At 37.2% G+C, this 26,262-nt stretch overlaps 1 protein-coding gene across 1 annotated transcript; it reads left to right on the forward strand.

The window, feature by feature from the left end:
• Nucleotides 1-4,374: 4,374 nt before the first annotated feature.
• On the forward strand, nucleotides 4,375-24,506 carry WDR41 (WD repeat domain 41; the record flags this gene model as incomplete). Its single annotated transcript, XM_010081873.1, has 12 exons — nucleotides 4,375-4,490; nucleotides 8,559-8,607; nucleotides 10,479-10,601; nucleotides 10,969-11,031; nucleotides 11,540-11,651; nucleotides 13,030-13,092; nucleotides 14,307-14,417; nucleotides 15,783-15,967; nucleotides 19,146-19,267; nucleotides 20,933-21,021; nucleotides 22,817-22,950; nucleotides 24,354-24,506. Coding segments are annotated over 12 exons (1,320 nt in total), but the record flags the coding sequence as incomplete, so codon positions are not given.
• Between the last annotated feature and the right edge of the window lie 1,756 nt (nucleotides 24,507-26,262).

Here is a 26,262-nt window from a genome sequence, read left to right on the forward strand (position 1 = left end):
TGGCAGCGCGGCTGGGCCCTGCACCGGGCTCTCCGCAGAAGGGAGCCTTCCGGGCGAGCTCGCTGCCTGTCAGACTTCCCGGCTGTTAGAAAGGTTTATGAGCTTCGTTGAAGAGAAAGAGAGGACGGAAAGAAAAACAACCCACAAGAGCAAACAGCAGAACCCCCAAAGTGAGCTTGCGCAGGACCCTGCAGGGGTCCCTGCCAGGAGCGTCCCGGCTTCCTTCCTCCCTGCTGCCCAGCGCGTCCTGGGCCAGCGGGGTTATGTTGGGTAGTTTGCAAGCATGCGGAGTCCTGCCCTCGGGGCTCCCCGGTAATCTGAATTGTAGAATCATAGAATAGTTAGAGTTGGAAGGGACCACGGAGATCATCTAGTCCAACCCCCTGCAGTAAGGAGGGAACATCTTCCACTAGATCAGGCTGCCCAGAGCCCCATCCAACTAGGCAGTAACTTAATATTTACATGCTGTAGCTGTAATTTGTAGTAGCTTCCCAGTGTTTCTTCTCAGTTTCTCGTCCATAAAATAAACTAGGCCTACGTAGTGCACTGAACACTGACATGCTTCCAGTTCCCTTACTTGAAAAAAAGAGTTTTGCTGGATTTGAGGGAGAGATTATTGGGATTTTCTTATCCCTAAAATGCTGCAGAAGTTCTTATTGTGGACTTTAACTAATTAACACTGTTACTGGGCTCCCAACATTTAGTGCTTTTGTAATCTAGACAAATACAAGGAAGTAATTATTTTTCAGCTGCTGTACATGAGCAAGCCATGACAATGTCATGATTGATTTCCAATGACAGTATTTACTTTGGTGGGAATTTGAATCTGTATCCGTTTGGGATGATGATGTCTGGGAATGCCTCTGACCTTTGTCGTCAGTTAAAATGTTGGTTGTATTGCGGTCATATTTAGCAGGTTTGTGTTCAGTGGTTATTAAAAAGAAGATTGGAAATACACAACAGCTTTCTAAAGTGTGCTGGAAAAATTTGTTGGTGTGTGTGTCCCTCTCCAGGATTTCAACTCTGGCTATGGTTTAGTTATACTGTGATTTAATAAAGTATGAGTCAAGGTGTAGTCCAATTCTTCCATTCTGCCATTTGTAGCTTGTTAAAACCCAGTCCACAGGACTGTTCCTCTTGCTACCACTGTTTACTAAAAGATTGTGATCATTTTACTTCCCTGTGGAAAAACTGAGTCACACATATTGATAAGGGTTAGTCCCCGAACTCTTTTTGTTCTTTTGTTTCTTCATTGTGTGATATTATTTCATCTAAAGATCATCTTCATAACCATTAATTTTCCCTGTACGCTTCTTAAATAGGTACACAGATAGCAGTGTGTGGGCTATGGATTTACAGTGTTCGTTTCATGTGCTTTGGCTTCAGCCAGTCATGGAAAGGACAGATGTATTAAAGTGATACTGCTCTGGGTGAATAGAGAAAGCCTCTGGCAAAGCTGTCCTAAATGAATGAAATGTAAATTTCTCCTTACCAATTTATTTTTTAACTATGGAATTGAGAAACATTTAGACTTAAGCTCCTGAATCTCTTCAGTTGATGGCCACGGTGTATGTCATAAGCAGGGTGGCTCTGGTAGTGGGAGCAGTCTTAACTGCAGTAGCATCAGCGTCTGTATATGGTAATTTATCATGCTCCACGATACATACATGTGTGCACTCTTGCATCCATATTTTTGGTGAATTGCTTTTGAAAATCCCACTTTTAAATGCTTCAGATCCTATGTTACAGGAAGTTCTGAAGCTGAGATGAATGTTGTGGGGTTTTTACTGATTATCCTAGTGATGCTTACAGGTCCTGCGTAAAACATGCGAGTTGGGAATGGATTCCATTAGCATGAATGCCTAGCTTTCTCTTCTGGTATCTCACTTTTGCTACAAGAAAGTTCAATTAATAGTTTGCATAAAAAAAAAAAGATTTATTCAGAGAAAGAATGCGTGCTTAACCCAACACTTCAGTAAATGTTCAGGAAGATCTGAAGAGGGCATAGCTTGTTGTATGACGGTATTGGGGGAAAACATGTTCTTTTGTTGTTATCTGTAGCACTTCATCAGCACTGTACCTATCAATATTCACAGGCTCTCTTAGAATTAAAAAAAATAAGATTAGACATGTTTTTCAAAAGAAGTAGCACTGTCTTGTACTGAATAAGTTGCATCAGCAGAATATAGAATTGGGATGTTAATGTTACAAATACTGAGTTTGTCAAAGTGGTGTTGCAATTGTTTTGTGAATGTATGTTTCTATTAGTAAATAAAAATTGAAGTCTTCTGACTACAGTATTGCTACTGTCATCCAGATACTGAGATTTGCTTAGGATTTTTAGAACTTTTTTTTTTTTTAAGAAAAGTTTTGATTAGCTTTTGACAGCTGAAATCCAAGTTTCCATATTTGTCCAACTTTTCTTTATAACTGTGCAGACCCTACTTGCATGATTTTAAATGGGAACTGCTATTCTCACAAAATTGCATTAAATGAGGAACAGTTCATGAAATGCATCAGATACCACAAAACCAAGACAAAATCACAAGAACTAGCGTTTGGCAACCTCTTCATTTTAAAAATAACCACAGATTTTTTTTCCCCTATTTATTGCCTTTGTCATTCTTAACTTCTGAAGACTAGTTTCATAGTGCCAATAAAGAAACAAGAGAAAGTAATTCATTATTCCTGCAGTACAGTCTTGAAGTTTTTGCAGATCATATGTTTGTCTTTCATGTAGCATTACCTGTCATGTATGCTGCAAGTTCTACAGTGTTCAGTAACTGCTCTTTTACAGTGTTTGCCCACACTCACCTGCTCACTCAATCCCTGTCCCCTCCTTCCCCCCTGAGGACGGAGAGAGAACTAAAGGGGTAAAGGGAAAAAAGGACTCGTGGGTTGAGATATATGTAGTACATACAAATATACGAATGAGTGATACACAGTGATGCTGCCCCCCTGCCCCAATGACCAGGGCTCAGCCTGTTCCCGACTAACGATCCCGGAGCAGGGAGAGTCCTGAAACTGCACTCACGGAATGGAGATAACAGTCCAAGTGTCCCAGACCAAGAGCTGACTGGGGGAGGGTGGGTGGCTTAGGGAGGGTGACCACCTGAAGCGAGATGACCCAGAGCAAAAGAGATCTGGAACAGAAAATGGACAGGCTTCCGCAGGGTCCTTATCTATATACTGAGCATGATGTATATGTTATGGAATAGATTATTGGCCACTTTGGGTCTCAGTCCCGAACCTAAGATCAAATCCTGGGCTAGTAACTGGGGCTGTGCTCCCTCCCAGCTTCTCCTGTTTGCAGACAGCCAGAGAAGCTGAAAGACCTTGGCAGCCACGTAAACATCACTTTTTGTCAGCTTTCTTCTGAGCACAAATCCAAAACACAGCCTCTTGCTAGCTATTATGAAGAAAGTTAACTGTCTCAGCTTAACCCAAGACACAGTGTAAGTTCTTCTGAAGTCCTCAAAGAAGAGGCAGTCTTGGAAGTAAGATGATGTTGACTGTCGTTTAAAATAAATCTGGGAGGGGAGTGCTGTTACTCAGTTACTGCTGAGCTATTTAGATTTTTTTTTTTTTTTAAATAACGTCTAATAAGTTGTTCCAGAATGTGGAAGACCTTGCATACAAAAAAGTTGTTTTCTATTGAAACAAACTGATGACTGAGATTAGCAGAACTATTGTGCCTTGAAACCGCAGTCCTGTGCAATATTTTGTTGACCCTGTCTGGTGATCAGCTTGCTCCAAGTGATTGATTGATCTTTTAATTAATAGTCGAGTTGGGGGTAATTGCAGATGCTGTTCTATAAAATGATTTATAATTCTCTATGTTTTTTAAGCAGTTTGCTGTTGTATTTTGTGAACAGAGTCCCAATGGATGATTTATGTATTATGTAACAGAACAGCATTTATTCTTGTTTATTTTAAATATGTTGTCCTTATATAGGGTTTTAAAATTGAATGGTAGATAAAATATACGAGATGTTCACAGATCTCTCTGAAGAGGTGTAATTTAATGAAAAACTGTGTGTATGGGGAATTGAGTTATGAAGCTGGCTCCATGTGACAGCTCATGACTAAACTGGCTTTTCATCTTGGTGTATCAGTGAGTAAAGCATTACAAAATTTTTTTGTTAAACAGAAAATGCTATATTGTAATTTAAAATACATGCTCTAGAAGGATATTATGTACTTGAAATAATAAGAAATGATCTTTTGTAATGATATTTCAGAAACAATTTAACTTCAAATACAGCTATACATTCACACACGAGTCCACATGTAGATTGTTAGACATTACAAAGATCTGATGAAAATTATTATGTCAGTACAAAATAAATTTAATTTCTTTTTTATGAATTTTAGAAATCATCTGTACAGACAATTGGTGAAGAACAAATACAGAATCCTTACACGGAGCTCCTTGTCTTGAAAGGTCATCAGGATATAGTACGATTTCTAGTGCAAATAGATGACTGCAGGTATGAAATTGCATTTCAAATTGTTTCACAGCATCCTTGGCCATACTTCAGAGACTCTTTATTAAAATGTACTAATATTTTTAATCTTCTCTTTTTATTTTGGTGGGTGAGAGCAGGAAAAGCCTGGAGTTAAAATGGCAAGGGTTAAACACTCCCTATTCTTGGGCTTCTCTTGTAAATTATACTTTCATGAGAAAATAATGGTGGTCGAGTTTTGTTTCTTGGTACAAATTCATTTGTTTGAAATAAATGCCTTTAGCTAATTCAGCCCTTTTTTTTCAGGCTGTTCCTGGGTTGAAACATTCCCTGCTGTACATGCATACACACAGTTTTTCCCAGGACAGTATGCAGTAGTGTCTGCTTCTGCTCTGATTGGATGTGTTTTATGTTTTTGAATTGAGAACAGCTCTTATTCTACCTTTTAGTTCTACAAAATAATGTCATACACTCCTACAGATACACTGTAGCAATTGAACATGATGTTTGCAACAATATTGAATATTGCTCTTCTGTTCTTTCTAATCTTTTGTTACATTTTCTTCTGAAACTAGTGCTTAATTCACTAGAGCTTCAGTTAATGCAACTTTTTTCTGAACTTCTCAAATTTTGAAATTTTCACCAGTTTATTTAGAATTACTAGTTCGTAAAATTCAGCATATCCCTAATTTCTTCATTACGTCTCCTCCAATCTGATTGTCAATTTACTGTACTACTTCTTTGAAATCTGACAGTTCTTTGTCTCTTCCAGTTTTTAGTTTTGTGCACTTTTTTATATATCCCCTGACAATCTTTCTGTTCTGTTCTTAGTTCTTTCTTGCTGGGTCAAACTTTATTGTGAACTCTGAAGACAGAGTTATCTGAAAACTAGAAAACTGGTTATGAAGTAGAGATGAAGTCTCATTTACCATTGTCAGTTTGGAAGTGTGACTGAGAGAATGAATTATGATAGTCTTATGTTGTGCCCTGGGTTTTATCCTAGCTTAGTCTAAATTGGCCTTACATGCTCTCTAATTTAATTTAATCATACAGGAGGGGAAATATTTACCTGCCTTAAGAGTAAGGTTGTGAAGCTTTTAGTCAATAAGTGTAGTGACTCTTGGTTGATGTGGAGAATTGAATAGCAAACCTTTAAAACTAAGATCATAAGTACCACGCAGGAGTCTCTCTGTTAAGGAGCTGTAGTAATTTTTATAATTTCATGAATTAGGCACAGAAGGGGATTTCTAATATATTCATCAATACAGTGCTCAAAGTTAACATGGCTAAGAGTCTGGTTTATATTCTTGCAGTGTACAGCGGGTGTTTTTTGAAGGAAGTTTCTCTCATTCCACATGCACATTGATTAGGCAGATGGTATCTTCCAAATTTGGAATGCCCACAAAATTTTATTTTCTAATAATTTTGTAAGTATATATATTTTTAAAATTTCACAGAAGAATCCATGGAGAATTTTTAGGTTGTCAGTTTTCATTCTTAATGTCATAAATATATATATATATCAGAAAAGTTACACACATTGCCATAAAATTAATTTTTCTATGTTATAGTAATCCACCAGATGATTTATATAAAAATAGAATAATCTTTTGGGATTTTTTTCAGTCCTGTTTTTTTCCCCAGACAAGTTATTAAAATAACATTTCCTTAAAGTTCATTTTTCCCAAAACACATGCTCAATAAACATAATTTGTCTTTATAGAAATAGTAGAGTATTTTTAGATTGCAGGCACTGTCTGATGCAAAGAAATCTTTCACCATTTTGGGCTTCATTGTGTGGTAGCAGGTAAATTATTGAAGCTAAACTAATGATAATCAGTGTAAAACTAACCTGGATGGTTGCACCGAGGATAGGTTATAAAATAACATATGGATAAGGAGTAAGCTATATAGCTGGTTAATATTCTGAGAGTTTGAGGAGTTTAATAGAGTCGCTTCCCTGGACAGTAATTCTAAGGTTTTATTTGTCAAGAATATGGTAGTTTCTGGATTGTTAAACAGCGGATAATATTTTTCACTTGATTCTTTTCAATAAAATTAGTATTGTTACTCAGCTTCTGAAATGTTTTTATTTAGTTTCTGCAGCTATTCCATTGTGTGCTTTTTGTTAACTATTGTAAGCCAAGTTTCACGCTTCAGGTCTTTAGATAATATCATCTTATTGAGAATTTTGCAGAAGGATTTTCTTGTTTTCTCAGTGGCTCAGCTAAAACCAGTGAGTGGAAAATTTTCTCAGATTGGTTTTTGAAGATACTAAATAAATCCTGTATAAATGTAACAGAAAGCTGTTTTTTTTTTTTTTCTCTTCTTTTCTCTCATATTTTTTGAACGTGAAGTGAGGGTCATATTGATTGGAAGATCACTAAAGAAGACTAAGCCTAAGCAAGAGTCTTCCAAAAAAACGGGCTGAGATAAAATGACATGTAGTACTCTAGCATTTGACACATTAAACTAAGAAGAGTTCATAACACATTTTAAGAATAGTGCTTTTTGTTGCTCATTTGACCATTCCTTGCTGATTCAGGAAATAGACAAGGTTGATGGTGATCATGACTGGAAAAGAATCAGATGACCTAATCTCCACCTTGGTGAACAGAATGTAGCTGTAGGATAAATGACTCCACAGTGTTCCTTTATATTTAAACAAATCCTGTTTAGTAGGTGGGAGGAAAATACATAAAACATCACTTTACTGAATTCTGTGTTGATGAATTACACTCATGCCTTCTTTTAAACATCAGTTTTCTTCACTGAATTTTGTTCAAGTTGCACACAACTCCAATATTACCCAAGAAAGGAACTGAAATTTAAAGGGTTATTGCTGAATTGAGTCTTGCTATTTCAGGTTCTTGACATTGTGACAAAACAAGGCATAACAGAGCTAAAAGGCAGCCAAAAATGAGAAAGTAATGTTTTAGAGCTGTGCATGGAAGATTGTTTTTTTACTCTATTCTTTTTAAAGAAGGGACAGATATGAAGGAAGTACAGTTTACACATTTTTTTTTTAAACTGTAATAGAATATAGCAGGAGGATTTGTGGAAGAAAGAGGGGAAAAACCCAATGGCTTTATGCCTGAAATCTTATTCTGTTGACAAGGGACTGCAAAGAGTCTAAAAGAAAGGACATGCGTATAGTTAATGAAACCATTCACAGCTGGTAAGAGAAAAAAAATTCAGAAGTTATGTAACCTCTCTTCATGGCTTTCTTGCACATAGTAGAAATCTTAGTTAGTTCTCTAAATATTAACTGTTTAGCCCTTGGTGAAGGCTTAAAAAAAAAGGAAAAAATTAGAAGGTATATTTGCAAGTAACAACTGATCAATTTGTCTGCAAAGGGTCTTGCTTCTGTTCTAGGCTTTCTCAACTCATAGTACATTTTTACTGGGCTCGTTGGAATGTGTGCTCTGATGGTGATAAGGTGCAAATGGAGGCAGATGGTTAGATATTCACTCTAGGTAGGAAAAAAGATTGAATTTAGGTCAGGCTTTGTTAATGTGAGTTTAACATGCTAATATGAACGTGTTTTTTCCTCATATGGTATGCCTTTCAGCTGGATTTTTAGCAGAAGTCAAATTTAGCACCTTAAATGAACTCCCTTTAGGAGTTATTTTAAGCCAGAGTTTAAAGTGTCATGATAAATACTGGGCTTCTCTGCTTCTCGGCTGAACTCAGGTGAGTGGTTTGTAACTTGTTAGATGGCTGTCAGTCAGTTGGCTCTGACTAATACTCTGACTAATAGTATTTGGTTTTAGAGTTCTCTGTTATTTGGTGAGTAAGATCTCATGCTTTTAAACAAGAGAACTGGTTCTATAATGTGGAATTCTATTTATAATAATAACGTATGGGAATTCTTAAGCCTTGTTCTTATATTAAGTATGCATTGATGAACACCTGTGTAAATGTAGTGACTTCAGTTTATAAACAGTAATTAGGATTTATGAACATGTGTTTATTCTTTAAAGCTGGAGTCTGATATAACTTGTAAATATTTTTCTTGCATAACTTTTTACTGCTTTTCTATTACATTATGCTGTAGTGATGTTTTCGCAGCCTTTTTTTTTTGCATTTCAGGTTTGCATCTGCAGGAGATGATGGAATCATATTTCTGTGGAATGCTGAGGTTAGCTCATTATTTTGGGGGTAGCTTGTGTGCTCTGGAAAGTGTAGAAATTGGGGAGAGGAGTTAGAACAGTCTAACAGTGAAAAAGCAGAATAAATAAGAATTGCTGCAGAGGCACTGTTTGAAAATGTAAAGTGGAGGGAGTCCATCAAATCTTAGTTTAGAAAGGAGAGCTAGAAAAGTAAAAGTTATGTAAACCCAAAAGAACAGTAAGTTTAAAAAGTTAAGACTGTTTTGGGAAGACTTACTGATTTTAGAGATTGAAGATGAAATGGTGATGTGAAAAACAGAAGTGTGTATGAACTTGAGGCTTGAATTCTTCTTTTAAAATGTGTTTGGTGTTTGCTGTAAACACTGAAATGTTGGCTAGTAACTCAACAAATATGTAGCAAGGTGCCAATCCTGCCAAGATTTTTATATATATATACACTTAAGTTGTAAGCACTTTTCTGTGGCTCTATTAGCAATATCTGTTTGTAGTATAACTGGTTAGACTAAATGGAGAGCTAACACAAAACTGGATTGGAAAGACACTAAAGTCAGCAGAAGCTAAACATTCTATGCAGTGCAGAAACAAGGCCCTAATTGCTTGCTGTGGTAAAAATGTTATAACTTTTGAAAACCTTACAAAGACATTAGACTTATCATGGAAAAAGTGTTCTGTATGTGTGATGCCCACTGTTCTGCTCTTCTGCTCTGTGTCTCTGAATCACTGACAAAGTTATAGAGAAGGAATGACCATTAGACCTGTGTTAAGGAGGGCTAGTATACAAGTTAAATTGTTCAACAGAAAGTCTAAAAGGGAGGCACACTGTACTGTCTAAACTGTGAGTATCAAGCATTCAAATTAAGGAAGAAAGACACCTCAGACTGTAAACTTTTTTGTAAACCTGAAAAATCTATGTGTGACATTTATGTGGCGTAATTTTAAGATACGGAAGGGGGAAGTTAAAAGTTTTCCTCTCTTTTGAGCAGTTTCAGTTAGTGCTTTGTTGTTGAAAGCCTTTCATAATTCTATAATTTGGAAAGGGAAGTTGTTTTGAATATTCAAAACCATGTGTGAGTATATATACCCAATATTCTGACCAGTTTGTGAATGTTTAGATATCCAGTTTAGGAGCCATTTTCGGCTTTTGTAGGATTTCTATTGTTATTTTTTTAAAATTATGTTTTGTAGGATTTTTATTATGTTTTTGTTAAAACAAATCTTTTGCAGTTTTAATTTAAAAACTTAACCCACAAGTGTAAAGGAAGTTATAACTACTCTATTTTAATTGCATGATAAAAATGTCAGTATGCTTTTGTATGTTTGTAGGGTTTTGCCATCTAACGAGACAGAGTAGAAGTAGCTGCATTTATCTAAACCACAAGCTTGAAGCTATAGATCATGTACATACTAAATACAGCTATAAGAAAATTGGCAGTACAGTTTTTGCCATAAATATAGGTCAAGTTTTTCTAATCATTAAAGTGAAAAAAAAATTTTTTTTCGAGAGAAGGTTTGTCAACAAATTTGAATTCCTGTAGTATCTGTTAAAAAGGGTGAATAGCCAATATTTGCTTTAAAATCAAATGAATTTAATACAGAACTTAGTTCTTAAGGGCTTTTAGAGTTGTTTTTTCTTTATTCTTGAAGTAATTTTTGCTATGAAGTACTCCTTTACATTAATATTTAATATATTATTTAATTCTGGGTAAGATCTTGAACAATATTGAAGACAGTAAGAAATACATCCATAAATTTGTTTAGAAAGGGAGATTTTAGACTCTTAGAAATTCTTGCTTTCAAAAGTCATTTGGTACCTATGTCACATGCTACAGTAGGCTTTTTCCAAATTTTACCCTTAATTTTCCACATTTTTATTTTTCAGACTGGAGAAAAACTTTTTGAACTTCATGGACACACACACAAAATTACAGCTATAACATCGTTTTCTTCTTCTGAAGAAAAAAAACATTTGATTTTAACAGCATCAGCTGATAGAACGGTCATTGTATCCTTAGATTGGGAGAGGATTCAGATTTCTATGGACTGTTTGCTGGTTTTTATTTTTAAAGGTAGCATTGAGACAGGCTGCAGGATGTTTAAATATATTGGCTGATAATATTGAATAAGTATAATTGTATTACACTAGAATTTTACTAGTTATTGCTCGCAAGTACATGCAGTCCTTCCTACAAAAATGAATCTGTAACAGACCTTTATTAATATGTCATTTTGGCCAAATATTGAAAAGACCATCAGGGTTTAAAAGAATGAGGTTCTGCATGCCTATTCCCAATCTGTCGTTTAGCTACAAATACAGCAGTTAGGTTTATAGTGTGTAAAAACCTTTCAGTTTCCTTAACAAATAAAGTCAGGTTTGGGACTGCACTAGTGGCAGACAGGTTCAGAAAGTGTCATGTTTTCATTCTACGGTAAAGGTAAGCTGAGGAAACTGTAGGTATGTCTGTTGTTTTATTATATACAATAATCTATTGTGTATGGCTCATGGGCTACATGGGCAGGTGTGTTAAAATGAGCAGCAGTGTTTGGTTTAGGAACAGGTAAATAATGAGTGGCTGAGAAGTGGGCACAATTATTAATTTGTTTTTGGAACTCTTAGTACCTCAGTTTTCTTTTTGAAAGGATGTAGAACAAAGGTCATTTTATGGCTTGGTTTTGTTACTCTGTTCGAAAAGGCAACCTACAGTCAAACTGTTTCTTGGATGTTAATTGTAGAGAAAAATCACAGAAAAATCAATTGTTGCATTGTTGATGGAAAAATGTGATGTAGTGTGTAATTAAATCTGTGTTTCTCAGGAAAGTGACACCTTAATACTGTATTACATAGTACTTACAGCTTTATCTAGCTAAAGCTTATAATAATTTCATTGAGAAATTCCCTGTAGAACTTTTGCAGGGGACATATATCTGATTTTTCTTCTGCAGTGTTTGACAGTTCTTCAAAGACTGGATGTATGGTTGTCTGGAGGGAGTGATCTATGTGTTTGGAACCAAAAATTAGATCTCTTGTGTAAGACCAGTCATCTTACTGATGCAGGTAAAAATGTAAATGAGTCATTATAGCTGTTAAAGTGCAAGTAAAATGGATCTGTATAATGATGCAAAACCAACTTGGCAAATTCTCTTTAATTCTAATGATAACATTATGTTTAAGAGCCACTCTCTATTTTTTTTTAATGTCAGACTTAATAGTTTCAGAATTAAGACTGCTTTTAATCTCGTGTGCTGTGTGAATTTTAGAATGTGTCAGATCTCAGTAGCCGTACTTTAGCTTGGACTTACAGGGCTAGACTTTGGATGCTGGTTTATACGTGTTTGTGTAATGTGGACTAGATCTTTGTCTGTCTGTCTCTGAACGAGCAGGAGTTTTATTATTCCAAGTAAAGCTTTGTAGTAGTAGAGCGGGAAAGATTTATTTTTAAGAATCAGTACCTTTGCTGTAGAAATTGCAGGTTTTGATAGAAATGCAGTAGATGTAATTAGATCTCAATATCAGTCATGCTTTTCTGTTAATAAGCTTATATATTATCTGTCCATGCAAAGAAAATTGTTGCATATTATTGCCATACGTTACAAAGATATCTGTGAAGCTGTGGATCAAATTCAATGTCGGAACCAATATTTTCCTTATTTTTGGCATAGAATGGAGTAGTGGTAGGCAAAACCTTCTGAATCTTTTAGGATATTAATACTTCTTTTGGTTCAATATGAATTATCATGCCAAAAAACAGTTGGAAGTGGTGCTGCAGTGCTTAGCGCGAGGTGCTATTAAAACTTTTCTATAAGAGATCAATGGGGTGTGCAACATGGGCCCTCCCTTCCCTCCTAATATCTTGTTTCCTTTGTGGGGAAAGAGACAGGTTGCTTATTCCTTGGGGAATATTCCCTTAATGGTGTGGCAGCACAGACTGGGGGAATTCTGTGCAGGATGAAGGCAGAGTAACAGCAAGATGGATATTTTATCTTGTGTATTCTTCTTCTTCAACTGTCTCTGTACAGTGTTTTAGTATCATGCATACTATGGTAGTATCAGTATCTAGTAACTTTGGTACTGCATACGTTTAGAGTCTCAGTAATTACCACAGTGTGTGCTTAATATTGTCCTGCATTAGGACGTACCCATCTTAACTGTATTTAAAATAAAAAGATTGTTGATTCTCAGCTTCACCTCAAGTTTCACATTCAGAATTCTGCTGGATTCAGGACTAAAGCTCCTGACTCTACCTCCATCTGAGAAATCTGTTCACTTCCAATGCTGTTTAACTTTCTCTTCAGGCAATATGCTTTTATTTTGATAATAATTTACAAGTGGAAGGAAGATTATGAAGAACTTTACTAGCAAGGAATTAACAGTTGTTTGTGTTTTCTTGTGACCAATGAATATCCTTTTCTCCCTAATCTGTATTTTTTCAAAGGTATCAGTGCTTTGATTGAATTGCCTAAAAATTGTGTTGCAGCAGCTGTTGGCAAAGAGCTAAGTGAGTATGTTGCATTTCTGATAAATGTTCATGTTCCTCTTTAACAGCTGCTTATCAGAGATATGTGTAAAGAGCACGCTGCTGGAATTATATAGGAAAAGTAAATGGTATTAGGGTGTGATTAGGAACCTTCTTACTTTTTCCCTTATTTGACAAAGAGGCAGACAGTACTAATCTCATTCAGGAATTTTATTGAGATCTGCATGACAAAACTTTTCTATATTCTTTGTTGTTGTTATTACTGTTATTGCCACGTGTCCAGGTCTGATTGTGGTAATCTAGATTTATCCTTGGGAGAAGGTCTGGAACTTGTTATTTCAGCTGTCAGATATTAGGTTTCTCTAGAGCCTCCTTATCCCAAGATCAGGAGTATGAGATACTTGCAATATCATTATACTGTTCAAAGCTATAGTGAGACAATGTGATGGTTTCTGTTGCTTACGTGGAGACAGGGTTTTCTATGTATGCAAACTGTAAATCATCAGCTAGGTGTTGGTGGAGAATCTTTTAACTGAGAGTGCTTTTTAAAATTACTGAAATTTCAAAGTATGGAGAAAAATCCAGGAGAAAAAGTAGAGCACTGAATCAGCAAAATACAGATTTTTGTAATATGATTAACCACTTAGCTGAAAAGTAGCGATCGGATGTATCAAATGAAAAATAAGTCTTCTTGTGTTTAGACATTGATATACCATCTAAACTTCCTTCTGAACTTCCTACAGTTCTTTTGTAGTGCCCTTGAGATATCATAAAAGAAATTCCATGACTGGTTAAAATAAAGTCTTAATTCCTGGCAATCTTGATTGCCTTGCTACAGAATATTGTGTCCTTTTAAATAATAGTTTTCAGTCAGATGAGCCCTTAAGAAAGATGTTTCGCTTTTAGTTTACTTATCCATAAAGATGTCTAATGTTTTTACTTCTGCTTTTTGCAATTTCTGATGTTGACCGATTCTCTGAATTTCAGAGTTACTAGGTGGAAATGTTTTATCCTGTAGTTGCTGTAGTAAGAGGCCTTAATAATAACACTGAAATAATCCATTCCCATTTTTTTGATGTTATGAGTGGTCATACATGGCTTGCACATCTTGTACTGTCTCACTTACAATATGTTTTAGTTCGTGTATTTCTGAAAATGATGTGTTTTATTTAAGCATAGCAACACTTTATCCTGAATGATAAAGCTTATTTAGACATTTCTCTCTATCTTTGAAGTAATTTTTAGGTTGATTGCTCCTAATGATGAGTCTGAAGCTTGGAATATCCTTGAAGTAAAACGCCTTGTTGACCATCAGGATAACATTTTGTCATTAGTCAATGTCAATGGTAAGAGTAATTTTATTACTTTACTAGTTTTGTTAGTTACCAGTGGGATATTTCAGCTATGGAGTTTTTATAGGGACTAAACTTTTAACTGGAGTGAAACTTCATAATTACTAGATGCACCTTCCTGTGTAGCTGCAAAGGTAGTGAAATGTGAAAATATGGCAGTGGCTTGCTTTATGGATTAACAGTGAAAGGAAACCAGGCAGGTTATTATGTAGAAAAGGCACAAAAGAGGCAATATCATTGATGGAAATGTAACTCTGGGTCTTTTTCCTGTTGGGAAAGTTTAAAATGCAATTTTTTAATTGTTCCTTGTGATTCTTAAAATGGAACATACAAGGCCACCTCCTTTGCAGTTGTAGTCCCAAGGTAGCTGAAAGTTCTGGTTGTATGGATGTGGGCTTGCATATAGATCCATTATTTAGAGGCTCTGGAAGATGATGCGATCTCTGCTGCTCATTAGGACAATACTGAGCTATTACCTGAAATTCTGTCTTCTCTACTGCAGGTACCAACTCCTTGTACTTTATTCTTCCCTGTCTTTTTTCAGGGACCACCCCCAGAGCCCAGGACAAGTTATTCCTGGTGTGATAGAGAGTATATATTTGTCCTTGGGCTTTTTTGTGTCAGCCTGGTTGGCACAAAGGGGCATGTTGTAGAGAGGTAACAAGAAGCTGGAAAGAAGAAAACTTGGTAATTGTTTCTGGGGTTTCCTGTTGCCATTATTTTCTCCTTTTTGATTATGAAAGGGAAGCAGTATTGGGCTTATAAAGATAGTATGCTACCTGCGTTAAATATTGTTGAATCAGTTCCTTTCGATGTGTGATTAACAAATTCATGAGCAGCTACTTCAATCTTGCCATTAACTCGTCCGTTTAATTTGTGATCAGTATTTCTGTGTATGGCAAAGACATACTTTGCTGTGCCTGAGTGGTGCTGATACACCTACTTGTTTAAGGAATAGGAGGGTTTTATATGTAGGCAACAATGGATTTCAAATACTTGTACGTACTTTTGGTGGTGTTCCTTGCCTTTGCTCTACTGTACTGTGCACTGTGGCCAGTGAATGTTCTCCATCCTAGTTTTAGTTTTACAAAAGAGAGATCATCTCCTTTTGCCCATGTAAGCTATGCTAGGTAATCAAATGAGTATTTACTCAAGGGGAGAGGATTTTGTCCAGTCAGTTACATACTTCGTATTCTACATAGCTGCACTAGAAAATTGTCTATCTTAACTTTCTTGGGTTGGATTTTTTTTTTAATATCATATGATATAAAAACTGGATTTTTAATGGATTAATTAAAAATGGATTTTTTTTAATATCATATGATTTCTATATATGGGTGGTTTTTTTTTCCCTTCTAGACTTGACTTTTGTGACGGGTTCTCACGTGGGTGAGTTAATAGTTTGGGATGCGCTTGACTGGACAAAGCAGGCATCTGAGTGCAACTTCTGGGACTCCTCTGTCCATTCAGATGCACAGCCGGAAATAAAATTATCCCAAAGCCCAAATGAAACTTCAGTTCAACACTTAACATCTGACGAGGAGGTAAAACGCTAACAGAGTAAACCTTTTCAAGTGAGCTAGTATGACCTTACCACAGAAGACCAAGTGTTTTGTGTTTTCAATTTCCTTGTTGTAATATGAGAGGCTTCTTTAAAATGTGCACAGGTATTTTTAAACAGTCAACAGTTTTTATATATATAAATTTTTTGTCATTGAGCTAACTGAAGGTTACAATATGTTGATGGTATGGGAACTAACATAAACAGACTGTCACAACAGCATTTCTTTTTGACTAATGATTTATTCGTTGTTTATGGCTAGAGAAAAATAAACAGGAAGTGTGTGTTTTGATGGCATGTATCTTTTCTGTTCCATGGTTCTAGAAATGCAGTTTCCACAATAATGCACTTCTTGACCATTTATAGCTAAAGGTGCTATACGAAGTGAATTAAAGAATAGGCGTACATCTGCACTTATTAGTAAATAAATACTGCTGCTGCTGTTTAGAAGGGCTATACTCAATTGTAAAGAGCACAATTATGGATCAAAAATACAGTCCACTGTAATCATGCTTTGGAGATAATCCAAGAGTTTTTGGTCAGAATACTCAGGCAGAATCCAGTTATTTTTCAGGAAACGCTAAAAATCCTCAGGTTGTTGTTTACTTTTATGAAACATTACCAACTGTTAGTGGCAAAAGAAAAGATGTTTAATAGTTGGGGTACAATGGGATTCTGTTTTAGGGCCTGTAGATCCATTGCTGGGGAATGATTAAGAAAGGAGTGTCTGGAAATGGTTTCAGAGATATGAACTGTAACAAAAAGCTATGGAAAAGCCTGAATGTAGCCTGAGGGCCAAGTAGTCACCTTATGCACTTCTCTGCCTGTGGAAAGAGCATTCCTAAAACACTGGAGACAGAAACATTCAGGGATGTGGGTGTGGGAGGGAAAAAAAGATCTATTTGTCTCTAAAGGTAGGATTTCCAGTGGTTTTGTTTTGGGTGCTTAGTTCTAGAAGGAGCAAAAGGCCACTCCTGTTAATCATAGAATCATAGAATGACCCGGGTTGGAAGGGACCTCGAGGATCATGTGGTTCCAACCCCCCTGCCTGGCAGGGCCACCAAACATACACATTTACTAGATCAGGTTGCCCAGGGCCCTGTCCAACCTGGCCTTGAACACCTCCAAGGACGGGGCATCCACAACCTCCCTGGGCAGCCTGTTCCAGGGCCTAACCACTCTCCTAGTAAAGAACTTCCCCCTAACATCCAACCTAAATTTTCCCTCCTTAAGGGAAGGAGGGTTAAGGAGAAGTTCTGTAACTTGGCTTCAAAACATTCTGACTTCTTGCTTGAAAGCTACACAAGATGTGTTTTAAGGAGCGGGGAAAGAGCTTTGGGAAGTTCAGAAGTGGTTAAAAGGTTGAATGTGGAATTGGAGGCTGCTGAGGACTTCTGTTTGTGGAACTGAAAAAATTGCTGCAGAATTTTATTTAGTGTGAGACTTCTGAATGGTGGGAAGAAAAGGTGGTTCTAGTGTTACATGCTGAAACAGAGATGCTTTTAGGGCAGACCTGTCTGTATTGTAAAGTTCCTTCTTAGAAAGCGGTGAAGAAATTTATTCCTGTAATTACTTTGTTACCTACTATTTAAAAGCAGAACACTGTGTTAAAAAAAATAAAACAAATTTGGTGTTTTAGGAACTTTGTCAGCAGGCTTGGTAGTTAGGTAGTTGGAGAAGATGCACTTTGTCTAGTTTGAGCTCACAGGCAAAACACCATTCAGAAACAAATGTCATGGTAAAGATTCGGCAGTACTAGGAAACAGTGCTAAAGAGTACATCTGCTGACCTGTTTAATTTGTCTGTTAAGATAGGTGTACAATGTATGCTTCATCAACTGTTATTTTCTTGGAGTTTGAGATGACCAGAGTTTTGTCCAGGCTTGTGTCAAACAAAAGAGTGATCTGTGAAGAGCATCGTTTTGCAAAGCTATAAGACTATTTGAAACTGAAGAGCCTGTCTCAAGGTGGAAGAGTATAAGAGAGAAAAGGCTGAGATATAGGAGTGGAAGAGTTATGTGGAAGGCCATTGAATTGAGCCTCACACAAAACTAGAAAAAAGAATAAAAATGGGCTTAGTATTTTTTCCTTGATTTGGTAGAGTGCTATCAGAAATCTGAGCTTAGTTTCAGAGCTATTGGAGCTCCCACCACAGATGTGTATAAGAAAAAAACAAAACCCAACAAAAACCCAGACAAAGATTTTTTTAATAGTGTCAAAACACTTTTCAATATATATAGGAAATCTTAGTCAAAGATGCTGGGTTACTAGTTTTACAAAACATTGAGAAGTGTGTACTGTGAACTGCTTACGAGACATTAATGTTTGGGCTGTGTAGATGGAAGCAGGCCATTCAGGGAAAAGATCTAGTGTACCATCACATAAACAAGGTATGTTCAAAAACTCAAATATGTACCTAATGGAAGTGCTTTGCACTGTCATATTTGGTACCAAATATTTATCATGTGTACCTAGACTTGATTATATGTTTGTCCTCCCTAAAATTTTTACAAGTCATGAGAGGGTCCAGGTCCAATGTTCTGTAAACTGTGGCTTCTTAGGGCAGTGATGGTTATGAAACTAAATCCCTGTACTTTTCTGAAGTATTGCATTGAGTGCAAAATGGTTCCAGATCTTTGCAGTATTGTGTAATACCTTTCTATGAGAAGGTTTATTTTTATGCTCAGTAGAGCCCAAATGCTTGAGCAGGACCTCTTTGTGGAGCTTCAGTTAAATTAAACAAAAATAGCAAAAATACAGAACAGCTTCCTGTATTCTCAGTCTGTCGTGACAAAACAAGAGTTTGCTGAAACACAGAGCATTATTTTAGTGTAAGAATCTAAATGCTTAATTGCAGAAATCTCTTGATTTGTTGGTATCCTTGGTTTCTGCTTAGACTGTAAGGTACAGGATGAAAATACAGAAATTAAACAACTGCTTAGAATGTAGGAGGATATCTCTCATTTTCTCTAAAAAATACGTGTTTTTTTTTTCTATAACTTGCTGATTCCGTATGTTTGGAATAAAGCAGTAAAATGAGGATAGAAGCAAGCTATACAGTGTGGGCTACATGACATCATAGTACTGCTGGAAATCCATTACATGCAGGGTGATCTTTCAGTACCTGTTTCTGTAAGTTGTTCTATTGAATTTTCTTTCCAGTGTGTGTTTGCTGCTGTTGGGAAAGGCATATACGTATATAATCTTCAAATGAAGCGTGTGATTGCCTGCCAGAGAACTGCTCATGACTCCTCTGTACTGCACATTGAGAAGCTTCCAAACAGGTACAAGTCATGGTGCATTTTGTTAATGCAGTAAAGAAATACAGAACTTGGAAGGGTGGCTAGAGACAGTGTGCAGATACATCTGATTTCTAGGGCAGGGACTTGATTTTTAGTTTGATCTGCTCTTATTAGATAGAGCTTGTTGATCAGATTTTTAAAAATTAATTGTAATTCAATGTAAAAATAACTGTAATCCAGTATGCTTGATGCACAGGCTCAGAGTAAAATATCTGGGCTATTTTCAGAATCAGATTTGATGTCCTGGTTTTGGCTGGGATAGAGTTAATGTTCTTAGTAGCTAGAATAGTGCTGTGTTTTGGATTTAGTGTGGGATTTGGTATGAGAAGAATGTTGATAACATACTGATTTTTTTAGTTGTTGCTAAGACAATCAAGGACTTTTCAACTTCCCATGCTTTGCTAGTGCGCAGGTGCACAAGAAGCTGGAAGTGAGCACAGCCAGAGCAATGAACCCACAGTTACTGACTTAGTATTTGAGTTTAGGTTTAAGATTGGGGCACAAATTGGCCAATGGTATATTCTAGATCATACAACATCATGCCCAGTATAAAGATGAGGGTTGCCAGGAGGTTCGTTCTCTTGCTCTCTGTGTCTGTGTTTCTCTTCTGGGATTGTCATTTTGGGACTTTCTCTGCTTCAGGTTTGTTAGCTGGTAATGGGCTGGGCCTTGGTCAATGGGTGATGAGCAGTTGCACTCTGTATCACTCATTTGTCCATTATTATCATCATGATTATCATCATGATTATCATCATGATTATCATCATTATTGTATTTCAGTTATTAAATTGTTCTTATCTCAACCCATGAGTGTCCTTTCCCTTTACCCCTTCAAGTCTCTCCCTCATTCCTTGGGGATGGGGGAGGGTGACAGAGCTACTGCATGGTCATTTGGTCACTGGCTGGGTTAAAACCATGACTCTTGATAAAGCACTTTTGTCTACATTGTGAAAATACAGCTTAATAGCATTTTACTTATATAAAGCAAAAGCCTGTGCCATATTCAGTACATATTTTTCACTAAGTATTTCATAACAGCTGAAATGTTGAAACAAAAAACTGTATCTTCAGCCTTTGTTAATTAGTGCTGAATTTCTAGCTGGAACTTATTTTGACAGCCAAGTTGGACAACTTGCTACATATATAAAATTAACAGTTGTGTTGTTAGATCCCTTTATACTCTTGTTCAACGGAGAAAAAGTCTGTCAGAAGATAAAAATTACGGCCTTGATCTTGTAAATGCATGTGCTGTTCTAAACTGTCTTAAACGTGTAACAAAAAAGGCATATCTTTTGTTATTTTTCTGTAAGAAAAAATATGGTTTTGCTTAATGAAAGTAAGCTTGCAGAAACCAGTTTGTGCAAGTGTGTTTGCAGAATCTACACTTGTTATTTTTATGTTTTACAGAGCAGCTTTTAAAATGGAGTTCCAAATGTGTATTTTTTCCACATATTTTGCAAGTCCATTATAGTTTGTCCTGCTACAGGTGCACCTTGTTTTGTATGGAACATCTAGATGTCCTGCTACACTTGAGTTCTAGAAACTTGTGTAGAACTTGCGGCACTTGCTGTCTCTTATAGAAACATGACAAGGTGACTTGCACAGATAAGAATCCATGCTAGTGTTGCTTATCAACTGTTTTTACAGGCAGCTGATCTCCTGTTCAGAAGATGGCAGCGTGCGCATCTGGGAGCTCAAAGAAAAGCAGCATCTGCCAGCTGAACCGGTTCCAACAGGTTTGCTAGCAGTGGGGAGTTAAAAGAGCATTTAAGAAAGGATAACGGGAAACCCGTTATTCACCACATGGGAATAGAGAAGCTTACAGGCTTTGTAAGAAGGGATAATGTCTTGGGTTCAACCTACTGATAACAGGTGTGGGAGGGAAACTGAAGAAGACATGGATGTACAAGCCCTCCAAGATCTGATATGGGAAGTTAGAAGGTCCAACTGAAGTAGTTCTGTGCTATAAAACTTATTTAGAATTTACAGTTGTATCAGCTGGTGTAACGAAATTATTACCTCTCCTGACGAACCATGATCCACTTCTTGTAATGATAGTGCTGGATCCTCTACTATGCAGGAGTAAATAGTTGCAGGACTTTGTGAAGAAGGCTAAAAAGAAGCTTGCAGATGAGCAGCTGGCACAAAAAAAAAGTGTTTTCCACATCTCCTCCTTGAACTTGGAATGACATTGGGACTACTTTGAGGCTGTACCCAGTCTCACACTCACTTACCTCTAGGCATTGCAGTCATCAGGGCTAGTTGCTTGTTGTCTTAGGAAGCCTTTTCCCCAAGTGCAGATGTTGCCTTTGTAGTGCTTGCTGTTCCTTGACCAGGCCAGCAGCTTCCCTGAGCACTGGTAGTTGCAGTCTTGGACAGATGCTCTGGACAATATAATTAGTATGGACTGGGAACAGTAATGAGATGTTACTCGCTCTTGTAGGATTTTTTTCTATTTGGGCTGTGAATAATTTTCCCAATGTACCTGGTCTACCTGGCTGTTCACTTGAGGGTAATTTTTGCAAATATCTTTTTGCTGCCTGTTTTGATTTAGAAACACTTTTTTAGGAATATTCTGTCTTCAGTATTGCTGGTGATAGCTGATCTACATAGTTCTGCTTCTTACTGTGACAAGTGGTGTTTGGTTTCATATTGGCAATTTGTAACTTCTGTGGTTGGAAACATTTGAAAGAAACCTTATGCAATAGCAAGATAGGTAGACTGCTGCTGACTTGCTCTGTTTTTTATTCTAAGAAATCTCCTGAGTAGTTGTTAGTCTCTCCAGTTATCTCCTTTGCACCAGGGCCGTGGTCTAGCACACTTGTTTTCTGTGCTAGTGGGTCGGACGGAAGGGTCAGGAATAAAGTCTGAACTGCATTGTGCACAGAACTCAACTTTCTTACTTCTGTCAGTGTTACTACGCAGTTCTTCTGGAGGCTGTAGCACAGATGTGTATTTTCTTGCTATCTAAATGGAATGTGTGGAGTACTATCTTTGCACTTCAGTTTGGCTTATAGTTTTAAATCTGACGGAGAAAGCCAGTGGGCAGTATAAAACCAGGGAATTCAGCATCAGAAGTTTGCTTGTTTCTTGTATGCCAGCACTCTTAATGTGTTACTGCAAGGACACAGGAGAGAGATTAGCACCTCATTTCTCTCCTCTTCACACAAGTAACAGTGTAGGACTACACAGCACTGTCCTGTATCTTCCTTTGCTGCTCAGTTAGTTCATTTAAGTAAGTAGTTCTTGGATTTCTTGCTAAATATGTGTATTGTTGCATCCAGGTAAGTAATTCAACATGTTTGCTAAATTAATGCCTAGTAAGGACAAATGACAAAGTAGCTGTGTTTCCTTACCCCCTCAAGATGAATCATCCAGATGTAGAAATGCTGTGCAGTACAATGCTTCTCTCATTTTGCCATGCAGACCATCCTGCTTTTAGATTTTAAGTGACTCCTGTAGTTCTCTCTTTAGTTAGAGGAAATAAATTCTATTTGTGATTTTTGCCAAAATAATTTTTTTTCCCTCCAGGTTTTTTCAACATGTGGGGATTTGGAAGGGCAAACAAGCAGGCAAACCAAGCTTCTAAGAAGATGCAGGAGACTACACCTGTGTATTTCTTGGAGCTGGTTGGTGATTTGATTGGTCATTCATCAGCTGTGCAGGTAGGTCAGCTTTAGTGAGAACAAGAAAAAGTGAATTTCACTTAGTAATGTACTTTTGGCAGTGTTTCTTAAACAGCTATAACTTTTGACTCTGGCTCCGGAGACTGGAGCTAAATACACACATTGATCATGTGGTATATTTAGTGCAGTGTGAAAACAATAATACATACTGATTTAAAGTTCTAATGAGAACTCAAACACTTGCTGATGCCCGAGAATTGTGTTTGTAGATATGTACATACATGCTACAGATAATCTGGTGGGATATTGGGTTTCTTTATAGACTGCAAACAATACAGCTGGGAACTGCATGTTCCAGATTTAATCTTAAATTTGCAATCTAAACAAGGGTTCATATAAACCAAAACCCCTTCAGGAATTTCTTAGCCCACTCTGCTGTGAGCCTTAAAGGAGGTCTTTTAATTTTAGATAAGGTACTGTTCTGTGCTTCTGTCTGCCTAAATAGAGTATGTTTTTGTTTTTCATGCAGCATTCTGTATATGGAAAATTCTGTTTTTAAGCTCTGAGCAGGCTGGAGCAATTGAGGCTGGAAAGGTTGAGTGGTCATGAAATCTCATAGTCAAAGATGTGGGCTTGGCCAGAGTATTTCTACTGGAACCACATAGCTAGTAAGTGTCTGTTCCCAGAGCAGATAGGGTGTGTCCTTATCCTGAGTGCTTCCTGTGGGCAGTGCCCTTCAACAAGCTGGAGCCAGGACAGCAAGCATCCTACAGTGGTATCATGTGACCTTGTTCTGTTGGTTGTTGGGTTGAACTGCAATTAGTGGCTAATTGTAGGCAACCTTGTGGAGGTCTCTTAAGTCAAGGATGACTGCATGACTTCTCAGCTCCATTGCTCTTGCAAAACTCCTCTAGAACTTGTATCATTTTCTCCTGTGTCACAGTTCTTGCTGGTTTGGTTTCCTGTGTGTGACTAAGCACATGCTGACATCTGTCACAGTTGCTTACTCTTTGATCCTCCCAGGCCTGGTGATGGTAGCCTGTGGTGTTGTGTGGGAAGGACACAGTGTACCTAAGTGAACTGAACAGTGGCTTCTGTTCCTAAGAAACCAGGAGATAAGAGTTCATGCAAGTCACTCACTGTTCTGCTGCTGACTTGGTCAAGTTTCTTCAATATTCTGTACCTTAGCTTCCCGATCTGTAAGGCTTTACTAGTTTTTCTAAACTGAGATCTTTCACTGTGAATTCCTGTTTAAGAGCTGTTTTCATGTAGGGATTTTATGGTATCTCAAACATACAAAAAGTATACATTGTAATTTTTTATATCTATGTTCAAGCAGAACCATTTCAGACGTATTCGTTTAGTCCAGCTGTGCACTGAACATTGAAGCAAGCTGAAAATCTTGTGTGAACATTATGGTAATAGCAATGGTTTCATTGCAGATGTTCCTGTACTTCGGTGAACTGGGACTGGCTACGTGCTCCGCTGACCACCTTGTTATTTTGTGGAAGGATGGTGAACGAGAATCTAGACTCCGCAGTTTAACAGTATTTCAAAAGTTGGCACAAAATGGTAATTTGCAGCTCAAAGTTTAAATTGCTCAAATATAGGCTACATATGTATAAACTGGATGTGTATTAAATATGAGTTTAAAGGAAAGTCTGAGCTGCTGGGAATGTGGCTACCAGTAAGGTTTACACTTAAATGTAATTATTATATTGCAATTTTTTTTAGTTGCTACTATTCTCAAAGGAGAAATTTGCATGTTTGAAACTTACTTGGCTTACTCTGTCCGCAGAAATTATGTTCTCTTGAAAGACTGAAGATAATGATGACTCATTAAATAGTTTATAATATTATTCCTAATGTTTAAAAATATCAGGGGTGGATGTCAAAATTAAGATTTGTGAAAATCGTTATATGGATCATAACTAAAGCATCTGAGAGGATTTCACAGTCTTAGGTGCAGCAAGGAGGCACAGGAAAAAGTCTGAGACTTCCTGCTTCATGTAACTTATTTCTCGAAGCTAAACTTTAGTCACTCATGGTTCAGATTTATGTCTTTACGAAAAAAAAAAAAACCCAAACCAAAAAAACCCCCCAAAAGACGAAACCCAAAAGAAACAGTTCTCAAATAGAATTTTTGAATTTGAAGTTACTATTCTGCACCAAGGGTAAGAGCAAGAAAGAAAAGTAGGCAATACCAGTTTGTCAGGTTTTAATTTTTTGTCAAAGCAAGGTATACAGGTACTCCCTGCTTGCAGCAGATGCAGTTTTACTGTGGGTCAGCCTACACTGCTGGAGTTTGTACAGCACCATTACGATGTCTAGCATGAAGTATAGTTGGTTTAGCTTAGTCTTTCTATAAAGCATTCATCAAATTAATGTGTATCTAATAAAAAGCACTGGCTTTACCATGGATTTTCAGGATGTAAAATACTTTTTAAACAGTAGCAGTTGATGTGTTTAATACTAGCAAAACACTTCTGACAGATGAATATTCTCAGCGGAAGTTTGACTGCAGAGAAATCTGCACCAAGTTTGTAAGGAAAGATAGTATTTTAGAGTTTAAAAATAAAAAGCCTCTAAGCACACTATCCGTTTTTCAAGTCTGAGATAGCAGCAGTAACCTGCAAGCTAAACAAGAGTAGGAAAAAACCTCCAAACTAAAACAAAAATCCCAAACCAACAAAAAACCCAAGAGAGGAAAAAAAAACACAAACCAAACAGCAAAAAAACCAACCAAAAACAACAGCAAAGTTAAATCCAGAGTTGATACTAGAAAGTGGGAGGGAGAAGGATATAACGAGTGGTAAGTTACCATTTGAACAGAGAAGAGCTAGGCAAGGGAGGAGTTTGGGAAGTTAGTGATTATAAAGCCATGTAGAAGAGGGTGCCACTGTCCCCAGGTCTACTCAGAAGATACAGCACTTGAACAGTTTAGGAGTAAGTCTCACACAACTTTTCAGTGCCATCTCTTCCCTTTGAATCAATGAGAACTTTTCAGTACAGGAGACTACAGGGCTGTAATTCCAGACTTAAGATTCACTGGCTGCAGTAAGTGCAATTTAAAAAAAGGGCTAAGCAGATCCTTACAAGAGCAGAAGAAAAAGCAGGAAGCTCCAGCTTCCTAGAAGAAACCAAGGAGCCTTTTTGACTTGCTTCTCCCAGCATCTGTGCACACTTGTCTTCCCCCCTACCACCCAGAAGCCAAGCTTTGCCTCTTGAGCCTGACCATAATCTTTCCTGGAAGGCAGAGCAGAGGGACAGTGAAATTTTGGTCTGTTTTTTTTTTCCCCACTTTAGTCAACTTGTACAACTGATCTTATTTGAGTGTACAGCTCAAAATGA

Source organism: Pterocles gutturalis, unplaced genomic scaffold, assembly GCF_000699245.1.
Source record: "Pterocles gutturalis isolate BGI_N339 unplaced genomic scaffold, ASM69924v1 scaffold3979, whole genome shotgun sequence".
NCBI lineage: Eukaryota > Metazoa > Chordata > Aves > Pterocliformes > Pteroclidae > Pterocles > Pterocles gutturalis.